This window comes from Misgurnus anguillicaudatus, chromosome 8 (genome assembly GCF_027580225.2).
Source record: "Misgurnus anguillicaudatus chromosome 8, ASM2758022v2, whole genome shotgun sequence".
In the NCBI taxonomy this organism is placed as follows: Eukaryota; Metazoa; Chordata; class Actinopteri; order Cypriniformes; family Cobitidae; genus Misgurnus; species Misgurnus anguillicaudatus.
Genome location: NC_073344.2, coordinates 18,012,985 through 18,030,891, shown reverse-complemented (window position 1 = coordinate 18,030,891; position 17,907 = coordinate 18,012,985). Strand labels below are relative to the sequence as shown.

The window sequence follows — 17,907 nt, the reverse complement described above, 5'->3', positions numbered from 1 at the left end:
TTTTCAATATTAAAATATGTTATTACCTTAACTAAGAACTGTTGATACATCCCTCTATCATCTGTGTGCGTGCACGTAAGCACTGGAGCGCGCTGCGACACTTCGATAGCATTTAGCTTAGCCCCATTCATTCAATGGTACCATTTAGAGATAAAGTTAGAAGTGACCAAACACATCAACGTTTTTCCTATTTAAGACGAGTAGTTATACGAGCAAGTTTGGTGGTACAAAATAAAGTGTAGCGCTTTTCTAAGCGGATTTAAAAGAGGAACTATATTTTATGGCGTAATAGCACTTTTGGGAGTACTTCGACTCGCCTGAAAAGCCCCCCCCTTCTCACTCTCATAATGGGAGAGGGAGGGTGTTACTGCGCCGAGTCAAAGTACTCCCAAAAGTGCTATTACGCCATAAAATATAGTTCCTCTTTTAAATCCGCTTAGAAAAGCGCTACGTTTTATTTTGTACCACCAAACTTGCTCGTATAACTGCTTGTCTTAAATAGGAAAAACGTTGATGTGTTTGGTCACTTCTAACTTTATCTCTGATTGGTACCATTGAATGAATGGGGCTAAGCTAAATGCTATCGAAGCGCCAGCGCTTACGTGCACGCACACAGATGATAGAGGGATGTATCAACAGTTCTTAGTTAAGGTAATAACATATTTTAATATTGAAAATGAGTAGACTATTCCTTTAAGAGTTTGGTTCCAAAACGCGATAAACGCCATATTTAAAAAAAAATTATTTATCGCCAAAATCAGAGGTCAGTATTTAAAATTAAATTTTTAATTTGACACAAAATATAATATCCGCCGTGTTATTCTGTCATCTTTTTTTCCCTTTTTTCTCAAAACGCAATAAACCCCACTCCTCCTTTTCTGCAGAATGCAATAAATCCGCTCAACAAATCACAGCACAGCATTCCACGCATTGTAAACAATTATGGCGGCGCGTTGAATACACGGAATCCTAGTATTCCTCAACTTGTACTTTGTGATCAACAAACAAACAAAAACAAAATACTTTAATGGCATTGATAAACCTGTTGTGATTTTCTGTGACGGAAAAGAAAAATCTAATAATTTATGTGAAAGGGCACTCGGGAGACGGAAAAATGCTGGTTGCTTGTTCTACCGACAGCATGAAGCTTCATGCTAACACATTGACCGCAGGGGATCTTATGAAAACTTTCCATCATTTTACGCGAAGCCAACGAAAATCGAGCAGGACCAAAACATTTTACAGCTGATCGCTGTCAAAAAAGTTCAGCGACGACGTCCCAAGGATGACAGCAGCAATGACAATGTTATTAATATGACAAAGTAAGTGTTTTGATTAATGACATTAATGTTTTTTTAATCAGTGTATATCACTAGTCAACTAAATAAATATAACATGGCAAAGATGAATGCACATTTATATATTGATTCAATAGATTTATAGCATTTTTTTTTTAAATTGTCATTTTGTGGAAAAAATTATCCGTTTTTATAATAAATCTTTGGAAATCTAATTATGGATTTGAGTTTTTTATGTTTTATAACCTAAAGATGCTATGTGAAAGTTTGTAACAGAAAATAACGATTTTCATCTTGTCACTTATAAAAAACACATTTTTACCAAAATTAGTCAAAATGGATTTATTGCGTTTTGGAACCAAACTTTTCATTTGTACATACAGTACATACATGTTTTTGTACATTTGGATGGACACTAATATATTCAATGTATGGACAGTGTTTATACTGTATCTAAGCTCTGCACATGTCTTTAACGGTACATTCACACGAGGCGTAAGCGTTAACGCTTCTTATTTACTGTCATGCATTGCCGAACTGAATTGTTGATCCGTCAACATCACATCACTGCCATTGTTCGTGGCAGATGTTGTACATTTCTCAACTTTAAGCGCCAAGCGTGCGTCAGCCAGTCAGATTGCATTATGCAAATAACCTAGTGCAGAGCCAGCCAATTACGTTTATGCAAGACCGGAGCATGTGTTGCCGCCACTGTGATTGGCTGTTGACTACGCTTCAGAAATGCCTTCCATCAAGCATTACCACTGTAGCCCCGTGTGAATGTACAGTAAAGATCCTTTGCCCCTTTTATTAAAGGCTAGTTGGAACATTGGCAACCGCACACCCTTCTCCAAAACCATCCCCTCCATGTTAACCTGATGTTAGCAATCCTGCTGAGAGCTTTTCTGATTGATTAGATTGTCTTGTACAACAGTCAAAGAAACAGCCCAAGGTGTGATATCTCAGAACAACTATTCAATATATGTCAGGTAGTGAGGTAATTTTTGTGTATTACAACACCTTTCTCTTTAGAAATCATAGAATAAAGTCGAACCTAACAAAGTCGGTTCTGTAAAAATTAATTTTACAATGAATAAAAAATTTGTATTTTATATTGAATTTTACAATGTTCTAATAATGTAAATTACAACAAAACAATAAAATCAGTAAACTTTTTTTATTTAAAATTCATAAATACCATTTTCAATGAACATGCACATATTACTGCACATATTGTAACATTGCACAGTAGTGTTTACATTGTTGTTGATTCTAATTACTGTAAGTTGCTTTAGATGTAAAGATGTCCACTGTCCAAAAAAAATGGTTTCTAGCTGGGGCAGTACCCTTTAAAAATGTCCTATGTACCATTTAGGTACAGATATGTATACATTTGGTACCAATATGCACCATTTATGAACTCTTTAGATACAAAGGTGCACTTTTTTGAATGGGTACCACCTCAGAGACAACTAGGGACAATATTTTGATCATTTTTAAACGGTGTAATATTTTAAAAAGATTTGACTGCAAGTAAAAAGGGTTAACATTTTAAAAGCTGCCAATATTGTATGTCTCAGTGTCAATCTAAACAAATTATATGTATTGTAGCTATGTACAAATGCCTACAAATTTAAGATCCCACTGCTGTGCAACAAAATGATTTTAGTTTCCTTTACAACGTGTCAAGATATAATCGTACCGTAGACTCATGTGTGCCCTTTTCCGGTAAGGCACATGCACGCCCACCCGGCAGAGTAATGGAGAAAAAACGGTCAATGATATATAGTTACCAATAGCACATCACTTTACTTGACATCTTTGGCAGGTTAAAAGTGACCAGCCTCCATCTACCTATCTATCAAGCTTAATGTGATATCTTCCACTTCATCCATCTGCTAACGTCATTTACTCTCAGCACGTTCCCCCGCGTCATGTCAATAACTTGATAACGTAATACATACGAATATAAAATAAGGAGGATCGATGTTTATTGAGTTTTTGATGGATCTCCCCCTGTCAAACAATGATTTGAGGTTTGAATGTCTGAGAAAGGTTAATGAAGTAGACGAAACCCCGCTGTTTGTGAAATGATTCACTTTTAAAAGATGTGAGCTAGGAGATAAACTACAGAACTTTACATAGACCTGTTGTGTCATTATAATGATCCTTTTAAACATTTGTTTAATCACAAACTACAGCTATTCTGTGGCAATTCATATGTATTTTATGAGGTAGCTAAGCAGTCATTTGTACGATCATTTTTGTATGATTTGCCTTTGCCCCTGTGACATTGGGGTTAGGGGTGGGGTTTCATTGTTGTCTTTTTATGATAATTGTACGTTTTTGCACAGTTTATCTTGTATGAATTCATATGATTTAACCAACAATCGTAAAATATGTACAAATTCTCGTGAGATCAGGCTAAAAAACTGTATTCAAGTAATGTTTATTTGCATTGCGCAGTAATAATTAATCTAATAAGCTATTATAAGTAATATCAACGCTATCTCATGGCAATTCGTATGGATTTTACGAGGTATCTAATTCGTATTAATTCGTACAACCACATTCGTACATTTTGTACGATTTGCTTTTGCCGTGACGTTAGGGTTGGGGTAAGGTTTTGTTTTTTTATGTATGATAGTCGTATGTTCTTGTACGATTCACTTCGTACGAATTTATACAAATTAGCCAACTCGCAAAATATGTACGAATTCTCGTGAGATCAGGCTGAAAAAACTGTATTCAAATCATGTTTATTTGCATTGTGCTGTTTATAAAATAAAAATATATTGAGGTATCAATGTAGGCTAATAATTAATCTAATAAGCTATTATAGGTAATATTAATGCTATCTCATGGCAAGGTGGCTATTTTACGAGGTGGCTAATTCGTATTAATACATACATCCACATTTATACATTTTTGTACGATTTGCTTTTGCCCGTGACGTTAGGGTTGGGGTGAGGTTTTGTTATTGTTTCTTTATGTATGATAGTCGTATGTTCTTGTACGATTCACTTCGTACGAATTTATACAAATTAGCCAACTCATAAAATATTTACGAATTCTCGTGAGATCAGGCTGAAAAAAAATATTTAAATCATGTTTATTTGCTTGTGCTGTTTATAAAATAAAAATATATTGAGGTATCAATGTAGGCTAATAATTAATCTAATAAACTATTATAAGTAATATCAATGCTATCTCATGCACTGGAAAAAATGATTCATTGAATTCACTCAAGTTTTTTAAGGTAAGTGTTTGCTATCATTCTATTTAAGCTAAATTTATACAAAATAGATTAGTTACGTAATATAAAATATAAAACTTTTATTTAAATGTAGCTTAAATAAATTGATTGCAACCACTTACCTTAAAAAAAATTATTAAATTCAATGAATAATTTTTTTCAGTGTGGCAATTCGTATGGATTTTACGAGGTAGCTAATTCGTATTAATTTGTACAACCACATTCATACATATTTGTTCGATTTGCTTTTGCCGTGACGTTAGGGTTGGGGTAAGGTTTCGTTATTGTTTTTTTATGTATGATACACTGAAAAAAAATGATTCATTGAATTTAATACATTTTTTAAGGTAAGTGGTTGCAATCAATTTATTTAAGCTACATTTAAACAAATGTTTTATATTTTATTTTACGTTAATCTTTTTTGTTTAAATGTAGGTTAAGTAAATTGATTGCAACCACTTACCTTAAAAAAATTTATTAAATTCAAAGAATCATTTTTTCAGTGTAGTCGTATATTCTTGTACGATTCACTTCATACGAATTTATACGAATTAGCCAACTCGTAAAATACGTACACATTTTCGTGAAGTCTGGCTAGTAATACATTATACTTTTCTTGATATGGTACATTTTCTCAATTTAAATATTTGATACATGTTTTCAATGTTTATTGTAAATTAAATATGGATTTATGAGACTTGCAAATGATTGAACTCTGTTTTAATAAAAAAAAATTAAAAGCGTCCACTCATTTTCTGAGTTGTATAATCATTTAGGGGCGGTTTTCCGGACAAGGATTAGACTAGAATATATGTAAGAGCTGTCCAAACTGAAAACGACTTGCACTGACATATCTTATCAGTGCCCTTTGTTTTGCCTCAAAATGCCCACAGGTAATGTTTTTAGTAAGGCATGTTTCTTAAAACTAGTTATATTTCCTAATTAAACAGAGGCTTAGTCATGACTAAACCTTGTCCGGGACACCACCCCATTGTTCTTTTAACCATAACCATTTCACATCAACAAAACACTGGATGACTATGGCACTCTTTTCCTGTATTATCTTATACATACACAAACTAAGTTAAAATAACTTTCCTACGTTTTATGCTTTTTTCACATCTACAAAAGAAATAACATATACTATATGGTTACTGCATGGTTATACTCACCCATACAAATGATCATGTCTGGCCAAGCCCCATAATTCCAGTTAAAAAAAGGAATTTAAGAAAATGTTTCTGTCACGACAACACCCCTGTATGTACAACAAGATCCAAAATCGAAAGATTTACAGAGTTTGGTGTGAAAGAACTTGACTGGCCTGCAAAAAGCTCAGATCAAACTCCAGAGCACCTTCGGGATGAAATAAAAACGCAGACCTTGAGCCAAACACCACTGTCTGATCTCACCGATGCACTCATGTCTGAACAATACAAAATCCTCAAATGTTCCAACATCTAGTTTGAAAGACCAATGGTTTTAAACTTCTGCGTGTTAGGATTTCCTCAAACTTTTTGACATATAGCTTTTAACTACAGTAAAAACTAAAAAGAAGTTTTAGTATACATTGTAAAAATGATCCAGATTTTATCACCCTGAATACCTTACTAAACACCACTGAGTCATTTTAACAGATCAGGTATAGATAACGTCTCAAAGAAACCACTACACAAATTTACTTTACAGTGTAAAAGAAAGAAGGTGAGATTAGGGAGATAAAACACATACGTCGCAAGAGGGTGCAAAGACCACCACCGTGTTGTGCTTGCATGCAGAAAATTCACAGAGCTTTAAAGCACTCCAACGTGAAGGCGCTTGGCGCTGTGCACCCACCTCTCATTCATATTTAATTCAGCGTAATAACTCACTGCTCCAGTGACTCAACAACACAAGTGTGATCTGGGTCCCTACGGATACCCCATGCTGATGCTACGACACAACACTAAATAAAAAAAAAAATGATTCCACTTGGCTCAGATCAGATAGCTGTGCAAGGTAGATTCTCCTCAGTCGTTTTGAAAAAAGGGTCCTGGGTATCGAACCTATGACCTTTGTGCTATTAACATCTCTACCAATGTAGCTACAGTACAGAAGGTTACTGATTCATAAGAGCCAAACTTAAAGTTTAAATTCATCCATAAATTGTAAACCTGAATACTTGGAGATGTTATAGCACTGCACTCTTTGTATGTCTGGCACAATTAAGCGACTAAATTTAAGTAAATACCTTTAACAAGTAGGTTTCCTGAGCTGCTGGCCACTCCAAACTGGTTACGGGCGACACACGTGTACATCTCAGCATCTGATTTGGTGACATTGGATATTCGAAGGGCTCCAGTTTCCAAAATAGCAACTCTGCAAAACAAACATCACACACACACACGTTACCATTACTTCAGAGTGTTTGTGTGGCTTCAAGCCAACAGTCAATACAAGCAATTTATTTTTTGACAGCATAAAATACAGGGAGAAAGACCGCAGTTTCGTGGCTGTTTAAAACAGATTTTTATGTAAGATGAGCAAAACGTCCTTAAAAAGGCAATTTCGGAAAATGGCCACTTTTGGATCAGTTTTACAGTTTTTTAGTCCTTGTGCATCGCTGTGAATCTTTGGTCCTTACAAAAAGTTTCACTTTTAACAAGCTGCTGTCAACAAACATCAAATATGTTTTTTAAAAGCAGGTGCTAAAAGTTTGTTTTGCTGCAAAAAAAACGCAGTTTAAAAAAATCACAAATAGACTATTCATTCAAATTTCGTGATATATTCACATAACTTTTTATTCTTTTTTCGTGATATTGTCACGAATTTCTGTTTATGTGTAATCGTTACTTATTGATTACTCAACTGCTTTTTCCTTTTTTCAAACATTTGTCGCTTCGGTTTAGGGTTAGATTTGGTGTTTGCGTTAGGATGTCACTTTAAAGGAACAGTATGTGGGATTGTGGCCAAAACTGGTATTGCAATCACAAAAGTTGTGGTTAAAACTGGTACTGCAATCACACAACGGGTGGCCAATACACAAAATGTCAACATCAACATCAGTTGAGGGCTGCAACTCCACTTTTAAAATGACAATATCCTGGCCAAACCACTGAAAATTATTTCTTAATGTCTAGTGACATATCAGGGCCATTTTATGATTAATTGATATACATTTCTTACATACTGTTCCTTTAAGTATTGGTTTATACATTTTTTTCTGATTTTTTTATATTGTCAGATTTTTAAACCATTGTCGCCTGGCGTTAGGGTAAGAGTTGGGTTTGGGTAAGGATGTTATTTTATGTAAATCTAATCGTAAACCGAAGCGACAATGGTAAGAAAATAGAACAAAACAGTTGAGTAACCAATACGTGACAATTACACGTAAACAGAAATTCGTGATACGATCACGAAAAAAATCAGGAAATTTGTGACATTTTTACGAAAAAGGAATCAAAAAGTTACTTGACCATATCACAAACTTTTGTGAGACTGGGTTGGTTTTGCACATGAATGGATCTAAAAACCACACATCTTCAACAATGAAAAAAAAAACAATAAGTGCAATTTTTATTTTGCAATTTTTTGGCAAATTTCACACATTAGCACTGAATAAATTACCACACATCATTTTCATTGTGTCACCTACAGTCTAAACACAAGCACCACATTTTGAACAATGGTGACTAAAAAACTCAAAGAAGAAACAGAAACTTAAATCTCAAAGATAAATGAACATTAAACACTAACAAGTCTTTATATTTAGTTTAAAACATATACAATAGCGTTTAATTTTTATTCTCTAAATGGAGTCCAATGCAATGCATGCTGGGAACTACGAGTCTACTGCCTAGTTAGTTATATCTACCAAAATCATTCATGTAGATTCAACACAAAATTAAGTTAATTTCCTTCTTACAATATTAAGTGGATTATACATGATAAAAGTAAGTTGAATTTCATTTAGAGTTACTCAAATTACTCACAATTTTTTGTGATTTTAACACTTAAAAAAATAACTTTTTAAAATATAGTTTACTCATTTTCTAAGGCACATATTCACTTTTTACAGTGAACAATAAAAAGCAAGACGTGGAGACCTTGAGAAAAATAGCGAGAGTTTCATTTCTTTTATAGTGGTATTGTATTTATTTCGGCCACAATGCTGATGATATATGCATGTCGTATGTGTAAAAATAGAAAGGGTTTTGAGAAGTGTTGATACCATAGCTTGGGGGAAAGAGTGTGTTTAATTGGTGTGGAAAAAAATTGAAAATAAAATAATTTTTCACAAACTGCAGATTTCATGAATGACACCACACACTGTAAAAAATTACTCTGGAGGGTGTTAGATTTAACCCATGAAAATTAGTTATAATTTAATTAAGTATATAAGCTAGCAAGTAAAATAAAAAATAATGGGTATATTCTACCTTTACTATCCATTTTTTAACAGTAATAACTGCACTACTAAAAAAATAAGTAACATATACCCCAAAATATTGGCCTTAGCACCACAAAGTGTGCATGAATAAACATCCAGGCGGGACTCGAGTCACCATTTTTCATATCATATCGGCGGGAGAACTGCGGTTTGTTGACAGGTAAGTTTTTATTTAACTTGTTGATATCATCATGAATGGAAATGTTAAGTTGGTTAACTGTAAAATCTACCAGAAGTTTAGTCATTTGCGTGCTTCTCTGTCTCTGTTGTTGACAGATTGATGTGTTATAATATCAGTCAGGTTAGCTTTGAATGAAACATTGCCCAGTTCTTGCACCTGCGAATACGAATAAAAATCCATATTTATGATTAAAATATTTACTTCCATTATTATTATTTACATGTCTGAATCTCGTGAACAGCGGAGCTCCTCAATATGAGTGGTTGAACTTGAGCAAGCCACGTGACGAGAGAGAGAGCAGCGGAAGGTTGATGTATGATACAGACGGGAGGGCGTCGGGCAGACAAACAAACAACGGTAAAGCTGTCGATGCTAGATAATTACTGTAAAAGTTTTCTTGCATTTATCTGTTAATATATTGAGTTTTGTTTTAGAAGGGATCCATTTATGAAGCCATTTTATTATTATTATTATCATTTACGGAACGTTGCCTTTCGCTATAATGTCTGTTCAAAAAAGTATTTCGGAGTTCATATGTTATATATGTGACTTGTATATGAAGTTAAATCACTTAAAATTGAATGTAAGTACTTCTTGTTAGTGTTCAATGTTTTATGCACGTGTACTGAGTTATAGCATAATATGAAGTTGTATTTTTGCACTTAATAAGTTTTAAATGAAGTTGAAATGTTTGTTTGTATAGATATAGCATGCTAGTCTTCTGAGGTAAATGAGATCAGTTTTTCCTCTCATATTATTGTCTTCTTTAATTTTCTAATGATAATGTGAAGAACAGTATTTAGGAATCTTGCTTTTAATGGTTTTTTAACATCTCATGAAGACTTTGGTTTATTTTTTTTATGAAATAATATGTTCAAGAAGCTTTATGTAAAACTATAATATGTTGTATTTCACTTGAAATGTTTTGGGGTTATTTTGTACTTCCAATAATTAGTTTTAAATGTTTACAGAATGTTATTTGGTCAATAAAGCAAGCAATTTATGCAATCTTGTGTATGGCTATTTTCTTATTCAACCCTCTCTGAATAAGTAATATGTAATGTTTCTTAATGGCTTATCATTATTAATAATAATTTAATAGATCTGTGGCTTAATACCAATAGGGTTAATGTTATTCATTTTTTAATAAGTAATTAGTTATGAAAAAAATAGGTAGACCTTACCTAATTTTTTTTACTTTATCATAGTAATTAAATTTAGGTACTCTGTAATCAAATATATAGGATATAATTTACTCAAAAAAAGTGAGTGCAAATTGTTACAACAATTTTTTTGAGTAAATTCTATAGGTTGTTTTTTACAGTGCAGAGGACCACAATACATTATAAATATCTAATTAACAAATGTTCAAATGCATTCATTTTCTCACACGTTTGGTCAGATATTAATTTAAGTATTCATACTCGACCACACACACACGCACGCACGCGCATGCATGCACGCACACACAATTGTATCTACAAAAATCTAAAACGATATATTGTTGCACTCACCAAGTGCCACATGTAAAAAATGAGCTGAGGCAAATAAAACAAGCCTATATGTATTTTAATGCAAAAGAGTTTATATTACTTGTAAAAACATTTGTTAGCAGAACACAAACTTTATTCTGTACTCATTCATTGTGCCGCAACCAAAAAGTAAATCATCAGGCCGTGATATATTTAAAAGATATGCACTAAAACAATTCCAGGTCACAACAAATATAGTCTATCAATGATATACGGGAAGTTTTTCCTTCTTTACATTTCTACCTGAAACGCACCCCACCTCCAGAGACAGGCAACAAATAGGCCAGCGCATTGTCTTATCTAGATCAAGGCGTGACCTGCTTTCTTGTGCCTCTACTGGCTTGCAGGTGCAGGCTATGTTTCAGAGTTACGAGATACATTTGTTCTACCGTCTCTTTCGAAAACCGCTCCTTCGCTTTATCTTTACAGTCATACAATGCAGAAAGACAAACAGAGCATACATGGTGGAGAAATCCTCTGGCATTGAGGTTTTGTTTGGATTAAGATTCTGGTATCAGATGGTTCTTTAAAGCGGTCTTAAGCAACACACACCTTGCTGAATAAACAGAACTGCTGAGCATATGCTGTGTTTTAAATGCTGGCTGTATAGACACAGTAAATGAGTGATTGTATCAGAGTTATTCGGTAACATTTTACAATAAGGTTCATTAGTTGACATTAGTTAGCTACATTATTTAACATGAACTAATAATGAACTGCACTTATACAGCATTTATTAATCTTTGTTAATGTTAATTTCAACAATTACTAATACAGTACTTTATAAAAATCTTGTTAACATTAGTTAATGCACCTTGAACTAACATGAACAAATAAAGCTTAAATTTGTATTAACTAACATTAACAAAGATGAATAAATACTGTAACAAATGTATTGCTCATGGTTTGTTCAAGTTAGTTAATACATTAACTTATGTTAACTAATGAACCTTATTGTAAAGTGTTAGCAGTTATTCTTATGGAAAGCAAATGGAGATCTTTAGGTCTCCTCGCCTAAAATTTTCTTGTGAAATGAAAATAATCTGATGCATCTCCTGTAGAGTTTTGGTAGATATCACAACACGTCGTCACAAAACTGTGTTCAAGTTTGACAGCTCATCAACTATTTTCAAGACCAAAATCTTCTGAGCTTTGCTTTCCACTTTTTGTTTATTTGCTGGCCTGTCACAGGGCCGGAGATAGATGAGGAGTTGTGGTTTAAAAGTGCATATTTTTTTATTTTTCTTGTCAAAAATTACAATTGTTTCGCTAGATAAGACCCCATGCCTTGTTTGGGATCGTTTAGAGTCCTTTGAAACTGCAATTTTAAACTGCATTAAAACCGCATGTTTTGGGGTCCATTAAAGTCCATTAAAATTTGAAAAATCCTGGAATGTTTTCCTCAAAAAACATAATTTCTTCTTGACTGAACAAAGAAAGACATCAACATTTTGGATGACATGACGGTGAGTAAATGATCTGTTTTTTTTTTAAGAATATGGACTAATCCTTTAAGAGCAACCACTAAACACTAAACACAAAAATGCTGGGTTTTTTCAATACATGGTTGGATAAAATATGGACAAACCAGACCATTAGTTTAAATTAAAAGTGACATAGAATGATTGAACAGAGTATTTATCCTTGTTCTGTAATGTGACATGTAGACAAAATGTTTTTGTTTGGGTCTGTAATGCCTTAGAAGCTTCCTAAAAACCTCTCTCAGATAGCTCTATTAGGGTGGGGGATTTTAAACAAGTGGTTTTACACCTATTTGGCTCATTACTAATTGGCTGACTTTGCTGCCACTCAAAAAATGTAGCCAATTATTTTAAAGTGGAGGGGCAGTTAGATGCCCATGATGTCATATGCAGCAGTTTTTCAGATTGGGCTGTTTTCTGGCTGACATTTCTAAAAGAGGAATTTCTATGAGACTGAGATGTTTAGCATATTTAGCACTTTTTGTATGTTTGTGAATGTGGGTAGACTACCATTATTCAACAAAGACAAGGTAAAAATGGGTTTTCATTCTCTGTCCCCTTTAAGCAGTGCTGGATTCACTCTAAAAATGGCTGTGTTATTTTTGACCCATAATGGGTAAATATTGGACAGAACACATGCTGGGTTAAAAATGACCCAATGTTGGGTTGTTGTTATGTATATATTATGTATAATAACCCAGCAGTTGGGTTAAAATAACCCATCATTGGGTAAATTTTTAACCCAGCACGTGTTCTGTCCAATATTTACCCATTATGGGTCAAAAATAACACAGCCATTTTAGAGTGTTGTTTCAACGTAAAGTGCTAAGTTGTATGGTTGGGTCAAATATGGACATTTTCTAGTTTAATTTAAACCATTGCTTGGGTTTGTCCATTTTTACCCAACCATGGGTTGAAACAACAAAATTTTTTTACATTGAAGGTAAATCAGCATGGAATGCTTGCACACTTAAAAATGTTGGGTTACTTTTAACCCAGCATTGGGTCTAAAGGGACAAATACAGTCGTTGGGTTAGAAACAAGGGACAACCTCCAATCTCTATCGTGAAGCCAACACGGAAGTGACTTAAACTACAATTCATCAACTGCCCGCTATAGACTGGCTCTAAAAGGGAGTCAATCCCATAGACCCCCCCCCAATGTTAAAATGGTCAACTTTACAGCAGAAATAAATATGCAGCCTGGTACAAAAGGTGTTTTGGTCTATATACTGTAGGTAATTTTGCCCTTCATAAAAAATGTGAGGGGTGTGAACTACGTTTAAATTACATTAAGCCTTAAAGTTCTGCATAATTAAGGGTTTGTCCATTTTGCCACTTGAATGACGGGTGAACTGCCACGCACGGTGACATGCTGCAAAGATGGCATCGCCAACTATTGGCTACAAAAAAGCTCTTCGTCACGGACACTACGTATATATTTTTTACAGTCTAGACAACAGTTAGACAATGTTTATATTTGACCCAACAATGGTTTAAAACAAGCAAGCATTTTGGGATGAAACAACCCAGCATCGGTTACAACACAACCTAATGTGTTGGGTTCGTCCTTTTTTGACCCAACACTGTGTTGAAAATGCAGGAGCGCAACTGACAATGGAAAGCATGCATTTATTTGCTAAAAATTTTGTTGATTGCATATTACAAAGCCGCTCGTGTGAATATTTATACGTCAATCTGTGGCTCATTTCGGAGGTTGCGTTCATCGGAGGTTGCATTTATAGTCCATTGCGGTGTCATTTAAACAATAATGATAACTGGCAACGAGCTGTCGAAATACACTATTGGCTAAATTGGCAGTGACAGGATCACACAGACCAAAACAAAAAAGTAAAAAGTAACAACAAGAGAATAACTGGCTGCATTGCTTTTCAGAGAAACAGATTTGTGAACTTTGCATTTTTCCTAAATATCTACAAATATATCATAGTGTATTTCTTGATTAAGTACAGTAAAAAACTTTCAGCACCTTTTAACCTTGTGCTAACAACATTACTACTTAGGAAATTTTGCTATGCCGATCTTCCAGTAACCGGTATAAACCAGCTTGGATCGGAAGAGTAGGGAAACCTCACAGATCAATTTTGACGTTGATGGGTTCAAGCAGAGGAAAATCCTTAGGTTGATGGAGAAGGCTGTGGTTTTGAATGTTCTTGGAGAGCATGTCTATTCCTGGATGAGCACAGCAGTCCGTCACTCCCAACTTCAAACACTCCATCACGCCTGTTCGAATGAGCACGTATCAATAATTCACCAGTCATATGAACTTGAGTGCTGGTCTCCTCATCCCAGATCATAACAGCTAATGAGGATGGCTGTAAAACTCCTACATAAGGCTGCATGACACAGCACCGCTGAGCTGCTCGGAGACCACAGTATGTTTTAGGGAATCCTCAAATCTCCCCTGAAGTGCACTTAGAGTTGGTACAAAGACAACTAAGCCATGGAGGAAAAGGCAGCCATTATATCCTTTTATTTTGTGCGGGGAGAGACGCATCAAACATGTTAATAGGAGACATTCTTGTGATTTACTATGGAAATCATAAATTGGAGAATGCAGCAAAACCTTGGGTTTATTCAGGCCAGCTCATCCAAATGTCTTTCCAGACATCTTCTTTGAGAACAAAGATTATAAATATAACAAGTTTGGGCATTGCTATTACCATGCAACGCTCAGTATGGCCGGGTGATTCTCACAAAAACATTGAAACACCACGGCACTAATGATTTTAGCTTTAAAATGTGTAATATAGTAACATTAAAAAGCATCAGAATTAACCCAATACTGTGTTCTACCTTGCACAATGTGTGATTTCAACATAAGAATTTATAATTGGAAATTTTATCTCATTTTCTGCTGAAATTCTCATTACCGCAATGTGTCCGGCTGTGTTTGAACATGTGTTATGTTGTAATTTAATCAAATTAACACAAAAATATTAAAAAAAAAAAAAATGGATGTTTTGCTAGACTACTTTAGATGACAGAAAAAATATTTACTGAATATTCATGTATAATAATAATGAAGAAAAATTAGGAAAATGATGTGTCCATGCCTGATGTTCTCATCCTCCGCAACACTTTTTGAGAACAGTTTAAGCACACATACAGAATTTTAATAAAGTTTGATTTTGAGTGACCAAGCACATGGACCAGTTACTTCAAGATGGCTACCAGGTAAGATCATTTTTTTACAGTTAATTTGAAATATTGTCTTGTCAGAATGCTTACACGACATTTTGATTATCATTACCGCAACAGATGCTTATTAAATGTTAATTTAATTAATAGAAGCATAATACTTTGATTTTAAATGCATGTGCAGAATCTCCAAATTATGTTCTTTCAGGTTTGTCATGTCATTTTGAAAATATGTCAGTGTTGATGTTTTCTGACTGTTGCGGTAATGAGATTTTTTAGGACTATTTTTTTAAATTATGTTACAAAAACTGTTAAATGATAAGTAAAAGTTTTTAAATTAATGTTCCCAATTACTCCAGACTTTGTTTTTCAATGTCTGGTGGGAAAAAAGTAAATTTAAGCAATTTTTACATTTTCATGCTTGACATTTTTAAAACCAAGTTTTCGTGAGAATCACCCGGCCGCTCTGGTGACGGTAGTCCCGCCTTTCATTTAAAATAACCATTCATTAATCAATAAAGACTGATGAGTCGCTTATGCTGTCTGTCCGTCCATCTAGTATCCATCCATTTCTCTATGTCTGTCTACCATCTATAAATTGCTGAACAGTGGTGGTTGTAAGAGCTTAATGTTGTTCACAAAGATGACCCAGGACAGGATTTAAGCCGGTTGTGACTCTCTTGCACTGTCTGTGTCTGACCTACCTGCAAGTTGTGCTCTTTCAGTACATAAGATGGTTTAAAAACATTTACCCAGGTCCCAGGGGAAAGAAAGGTCATGTAGCGGGGTCAGGCAGCATCTACAGAAGATCAGATTGGTCCTTTTATCCCCCAGACAGGGCACGGGGGTCGACCTATACCTGAAGGGCTGATCTATGCTGAGGGCTAATACCCATAAGAGAGGCGCATGAGAGCTCCTGGCATTAGCGAGATGGATCATGTGCCCGTATCTCAGTAGGCCTTCTGCTAGAAAGTGCGTTTGATAAACCTACGACCTTGTCAGATGGATAAATAAACCGAGCGAGGCAGAAACAGGTCAGTTTAGATCACGCCCTGTCAGGAGATCTGTTTACGGGGAGCCACCTTGATGAGCACACCTCGGCTTTCTGCTTCTCAACCTCAAGGTTAGTCGACAATTACTGCCACGTGAAAAAGCAGTCTTCCGATGAGTTCTGCGGTTATCACTAGAACAACAGAGCAATCACTTGTTGGTCAAGGAAAAAAGAGGAGAGGGGAAAAATGGGACATTGGAAAGGTTGTCTGTTGACACTTTTCCAATAGCCAGGTAATTGATATTGATTTTTCCGGTTTTTGGCGTACACGAACCAATGGTTCTTAAGACATAACATTCATTACCAATGCGTGTGACACTCAAATATCCACATCAAACTTTTGCATTTGCTGGAATGGATTACAGCATCTACCCAGTCTGATTTACAGTTAATGCGGTAAAGATGCATTTATAATGCAGGCCTTATTGATTCAAGTCTGTATACATCTACAATAGGAAGGAAACATTGATTTACTTGACTGACATACAAAGGAGCTGTACAGCAAAAAAACAAAGCGAGAGCCAAGTTGAAAATTAACAAACATAACAATACAGGTCATTTTTTTCAGCACTTTACACCTTATTGACGCAATGTTTACTTAACTGGAAAGTACTTGAAGGCTAATGCTGCGTTTACACCAGCCGCGGTAGAGGCGGCAAAAACACGCTATTCGCACGTAGTTGGACGCTTGAACATTTGAGTTTACTCGCTTCATTCGCGCATGAAATTCTTGTAATTCGAGACATTTACGCAGAAATTCGCGTCATGGGAGGGGCTTCTGCCGCTCTGTTGAGACTCCGATGATTGCTTCCTGTAGTCATGTCACTACTACAGCAAGGTACGTATTGGTTAATGCGGTGCAGAAATCTGCCGAAATTCAGATTTTTAAACTCGAGCGTTTCCCGTGGCAACCATAGATATGTATAAAGGCTAGATGTCTCGCCCCCACTGCTGGCCAATTGAGTGGAACGTCCACATTTTGGCGGCCATCCAACCACAGGGCGCCCGCTCACTCGTAGCATTGATTTTTAATGATGCAGGTACTTTTAAATGACCATAACTTGCTAAATTTTTTACCGACTTTCAAACGGTTTTGCCTGTTACAAACGTCAAAGATGTACATATGACACTGCATACTTATCCTAAAAAAACATGTTAAAGCAGAATTATAGCCACGTTAATATCGTTTGTAAAAAACCAAACCGTTAGAAAATCGGTAGAAAATTGAGCAAGTTGTGGTCGTTTAGAGGTACCTGCACCATTGAACTCGGTGCTGCGGGTGAGCGAGTGCCCTGTGGTGGGATGGCCGCCAGGTGATGACGTTAGAGACTCCGCCGTAAGACAACTAGCCTTTATACTGTACATATCTATGGTGGCAACGCTCAATTCACGCAGAACGTGCCGCCTTTCCGCACCATTCGCGCCGTGCCTACCACGCCGCAGGATGCTTAATCACGCTTTTGCATTGACTTAACATATAAATCCCCGTGCTTGCCACCTCTACCGCGGCTGGTGTAA

At 35.4% G+C, this 17,907-nt stretch overlaps 1 protein-coding gene across 2 annotated transcripts in view; it reads right to left on the bottom strand.

Moving 5' to 3' along the window:
- cntn4 (contactin 4) overlaps positions 1 to 17,907 on the bottom strand; it is a 238,867-nt gene that overhangs the window by 36,843 nt on the left and 184,117 nt on the right. For both annotated transcript variants that reach the window (XM_073870408.1, XM_073870407.1), the window contains exon 12: positions 6,785 to 6,912. In XM_073870408.1, coding sequence (XP_073726509.1) covers positions 6,785 to 6,912 — 128 coding nt within the window. The remainder of the gene's footprint in view (positions 1 to 6,784; positions 6,913 to 17,907) is intronic.